The sequence below is a fragment of the Megachile rotundata genome, chromosome 3, assembly GCF_050947335.1.
Source record: "Megachile rotundata isolate GNS110a chromosome 3, iyMegRotu1, whole genome shotgun sequence".
In the NCBI taxonomy this organism is placed as follows: Eukaryota; Metazoa; Arthropoda; class Insecta; order Hymenoptera; family Megachilidae; genus Megachile; species Megachile rotundata.
In genome coordinates, this window is record NC_134985.1 from 3,091,678 (window position 1) to 3,096,569 (window position 4,892).

The 4,892-nt window shown below is 44.3% G+C and overlaps 2 protein-coding genes across 2 annotated transcripts; both read right to left on the minus strand.

Annotated features, from left to right (window-relative positions):
- Positions 1–236: 236 nt before the first annotated feature.
- Positions 237–2,899, minus strand: LOC105664034 (uncharacterized). The gene is made up of 2 exons (XM_012296757.1): positions 317–2,899; positions 237–257 (listed from the first exon to the last, which is right to left on the minus strand). The coding sequence occupies exons 1-2, from the start codon at positions 2,897–2,899 to the stop codon at positions 237–239; spliced, it is 2,604 nt and encodes an 867-aa protein (XP_012152147.1).
- Positions 2,900–3,175: 276 nt separating this feature from the next.
- LOC143264088 (uncharacterized) lies at positions 3,176–4,582 on the minus strand. The gene has a single exon (XM_076529583.1). It carries the CDS (start codon positions 4,580–4,582, stop codon positions 3,176–3,178), a length of 1,407 nt encoding a protein of 468 aa, XP_076385698.1.
- Positions 4,583–4,892: the final 310 nt, after the last annotated feature.

Sequence of the window (4,892 nt, forward strand, 5' to 3'; positions counted from 1 at the left end):
CGAATTCATCTATTCTTTGAAACACGAAATTTCTCCATGTTGGAAAGATTTCGACGATACACCAATTTTTACCAATAGATTCTTTACATTTTTCTCATTAGCAAAAGACCAAACACGACATAATTTGGACTATATTTACTGGTTGAACTAGTGGAATGCGTTCGACGTGTATACACGTCGGACAAATCTCTTCTGCAGTGCGTTTGACGTGTATACTCGTCGTGTAAAATAAAAAATTACCCTTCGCTATAAAAACGCTATAAAAAAATGTAATAAGAATATTATTTGATGCTATGTTCCTCAACGTTTTCCATACCTGGTTTCGCCCATCAATGGGCCAATAACGGCGCCTGATGGCATATAAGGTGTTTTGAACACCTGCGTGTAAATGAGCCCGATGTTCTGCCGTAATTATTAACCGGGTTATGTGTGATTTTGGTAAAATGATGGGGTGACGCTGAGGGAACGGCATCATCGAATGTTTGAGCCTTCCTCCAACTCTTAGTATTCCGGTTTTGTCAATAAATGGGGTTAACCGTTGTAGCTTCCCTCCAACGTTGGGATTATTGCTTGACAGGACTCTTAATTCTTTCGCGAAATGTGTCTGCTGTAAAAGTCTGATGATTTTGTCATGGGCTTCCTTGAGTTCCGTAGCGGTAATATGTCCTGATTCGGTATTCGACTTGCGCCATCGCAGGCAACGAGCGATAACTCGTTTCATCCTTTCCCACGATGAAAATCTATTGAGTATGTTGATGTCCATGGCTGTGGTAGAGAGACAAGTTACTGTCTTTTGTTCTGGGATCTCCTCGTGAAATGGTATATTCTGAATTGGCCATACAGATTCTTCTTGTCGAAGCCATTCTGGACCGTGTTGCCAGATAGAAGGCTGTAGAAATTCTTCGGGGTGTTGGCCTCGTGAAATCAAGTCTGCGGGGTTATCCTGTGTTGGTATGTGTCGCCATTCTGCAATATCTGTTTTTGTTTGTATCTCTGACACTCGATTTGCTACAAAGGTCTTGAGGGTATGTGGAGATGTTTTTAACCAATGCAGCACGATAGTTGAATCGGTCCAGAGAACGGTGCGATCAATTTCCACCTGTAAGGCCCTTCTTGCTGTGATTATTAATGCTGTCAACAGCAAGGCACCACACAACTCAAGACGCGGAAGAGTTTGTGTTTTTAACGGTGCAACCTTTGATTTTGCCAACAATAGTTCAGTGCATATTTCGCCGCTCTCGTCCATTGAACGAATGTAGAGGCAAGCTCCATATGCTTTCTCGTTGGCATCGCAGAATCCGTGCAACTCGATTCTTGATGATGCATTGGCGAGTACTTTTCTATGAAAAACTACGTTATTCAGTAATGACAACTGCTGGTAAAACTGGTGCCATTCGGTATGGATGTCCATCGGTAAGGATTCATCCCAACCCACCTTAATGGTCCAGATACGTTGCAGCAGCATCTTCGCCACTATTATGACTGGTCCAAGGAGACCTAACGGGTCATATATTTTAGCGATTTCGGAGGTGATAAGTCTTTTCGTGACACGTGGGGCGCCGAAGTCAACCTTCACCTGGTAAGAAATGGAATCATTTGATGAGTCCCACATTATTCCTAACGTTTTTAACGTGGTTGACTCTCCCAGGTGTAACTTTTTATTAATGGACTCTTCATGCAATCCCTGTAGAAGTGTTTCCCGATTGGCTGCCCATTGACGTATATTCAGCCCCGCGAGATTCAAAAGTTGCCTTAATTCTTCTCGGATCAAAATGGCTTCCTCTTCTGTAGATGCTCCTGTTAGTAGGTCATCAACGTAGAAGTCTCGTAGAAGAATTTTTGCGGCTGCAGGAAATTTGTGCCCTTCATCATGCGCTAATTGAACAAGGCAGCGCATCGCCAGATACGGAGCGGCAGATAAGCCAAATGTGACTGTCTGCAGTTCATATGTATGAACCTTATCGTCCGAATCTCTCCAGAGAATACGTTGATATTTCTTATCTTCGTCACGAACAATGAATTGCCGGTACATTTTTTCTATATCACCGGTGATAACGTACTCGTGAATCCGGAAACGTAAAAGTATGTCCAGCAAATCATCTTGTACCCGTGGCCCAATATGTAACGCGTCATTCAAAGAAATTCCGGTGCTTGTAGTAGCTGACCCGTCGAAAACCACGCGCAATTTCGTCGTCTCGCTTGTGATCTTCATCACGCCATGGTGTGGCAAGTAATATCCACCTGACGTAAGCTGCTCTAATGGGACCTTGACCATGTGACCTAGATGTAAATATTCTTCGATGACTGCGTGATAATCTTTCTTGAGAGCTGCGTCACGTTGTAGTTTTCGTTCTAGTGATTCTAGTCTCTTCAACGCACGAGATCTAGATTCCCCTAACTGCGTTACCTTATCGTTAAAGGGTAATGCTACAACGTATCGGCCGTCAGCTCTTCTGGAGACATGTTGCATAAAATGAAATTCACAATATTCATTTGCTTTGGAAAGAATTTGGACTTGTGGTCCTTCTTCTATTTCCCAGAAACGTGTTAGGGATGATTGGAGTGTCTTGTTCGAATGATAATTTAGGCAACGTCCCTGCGATGATGTGGGTGGACTTCCCCCTATTACCCATCCAAGTCTTGTTTTCTGTATATACAAGTCGGGACCGTGAGGGGGAGAAAGATTTATCTGTCCTATGCTGAGTAAGGATAATGCTGCACCGGAACCGAGTAAAACGTCTATCGGTCCTGGTCGATGAAAATCTGGGTCCGCTAAAGTTATGTTTCTTGGAATTTTTATGTTTGTAGTGTCAACCTGTTGTTCAGGCACTCGCTCTGCTATTTTCGAGATAGTTAAGAACGTCAAAGTCCGCTGGAATGTACTGACTCTGGAGTGCATGGTGGCCGCGATTGTGTGTTTCGCGACAATAGACATTGAATTCAGAGCACCTATGGGGATATGACATTCCTGTTTTGGAAGGTCAAGCCGTTTCGCGAGATTTTCTGTGATAAAATTTGTGGTAGAACCTGTGTCGATTAACGCCCGACATTTTATTAGTTGTTGATGTTTATTTTGGATATCAATTTGTGCTGTAACGAGTAGGTCATTGTTTATGGTATCGACTATGAATGAATGTGCTCGGCCCTTCCCCTTTGTACTCCCAGGTAGCTGTCGTCATTGGTCTTCTACCTGCGCGTCTGATGTTATTACGTGCTTTGTTGATTTAGGTAATGTCAAGTTTTCTTGATCTGGTAACCGTCTTGGTTGATGCAATAAAGTGTGATGGGGTTGTCTACATATGCGACACGATCCCTTTCTACAGATTTCTGGGTTATGTTCGCTTCTTAGGCAATTGGGGCACAAAGCTGCCTCCCGTACCGTGGCTATTCTGGCGTCTATTGAAGATGAATGGAATTTTTCGCAGCGCCAAATTCCGTGAGGTCCATTACAGACTGGACAGTTCGCGGGTACTGTTGCTGTCGTGTAAATTGTCCCGTTTGATAAAGAAGTTGAAGGTGCAGTCGTCGGGTTGAGGCGATCACGAGTTTGAGAATTATCGAATGTTGTCGTTGTTACGAAAGCGTGAGGTTTTGTGGGGTATTTGTATGACGACGGTTTCATAGGTGTCGTACGGAGATTCTGAATGGACACAACGGGTTTGTGTTGATTCGTCGGCGCGCAACTTGCTCGCTTTTCTAAGAAATCTATAAGATTTTTATATGACGGCATTTCTTTGTCTTTTAGGGATAACTCCCAATGCCACGCAGTGTCAGTGCTTATCTTAGACAGAATGATAGTGATGAGAATGCTATCCCACGATGTAAGGTCGACGCGTAGATTTTTCAGTGACCGCAGATTTTGCCGGATGGTGTCTACGAGTTCACCCAAAGATTCCGGCGAATCTCGCGATAATCGAGGAAATGATAATATCGCGTCGCAGTGTTTGATTAATATCTTTCGTCGGCAGTCATATTTTTCCTTCAATAATTCAATGGCGTCAATGTAGTTCGCATCTGTGGTACTCAGACATTGAATAGACGCGGCAGCCCTTCCGGTTAGCGTAGATCTTAAGTATTGTAATTTTTGGACTGGTGTTAAATCGGGGTTCTGGTCTATCATGGATGTGAAGCTATCGAAATATGACGTCCAATTCTCAATACTGCCGTCGAACGTCGGCAGACGCATTTCTGGTAGCTTAATTGCCATCGGAGCCGTTACGGTGTGTACGGAATCGGAGGTGTCGCGACGTGAAGTTATGTTTGACCGTTCACCTTCGATTAACGCGTTGGCTTGCGCGATGGCGGTTATATATTTCCCGTGTATTTCAAAACGACGCGGTGCCTCTGTTTCGTCAAGTTCTTCCAACTCGAATTGCACGGCATCGAAACGCTCCCAAATCTCGTGCATACCCTGAACGTGCGTGCGTAGAAGGCCTAAATCACGTTTTTCCGAAGCTCGCATACCTTCAATGACTTTTTCAAGCGTAGTAATATGTCCTACGATATTCCCGCGTTTACGACGCAGGGAACTAACGTTAATACCCTGAGAGGCGGATTGGGCGACGGATGGTTCTTTCGGCATTTTTGGAATGGGATAACTATTACGTATGACGGAATTGGCTATAAAATGACGAGCCTACCTTTGCGATGCGATGATTCACGATGATTGAAGTCGGTTGACACGTTCTATCCGGATATTGCTGGGTTGAACGTGTTGCGTAGTGGCGGGACGTAGACAGCTACTGGACCAGTCTCTGTCTCAATGGCTGCTTCGAATTCCCTTGGATGTAGTGTTGAATCCGAATAGATGATGAACCTGGGGTCTGGCTGCCGATGATGTGACAGACAGTTCACGTCTTCCAATGTTCTTCAATACAGAGCCGATTCACTCA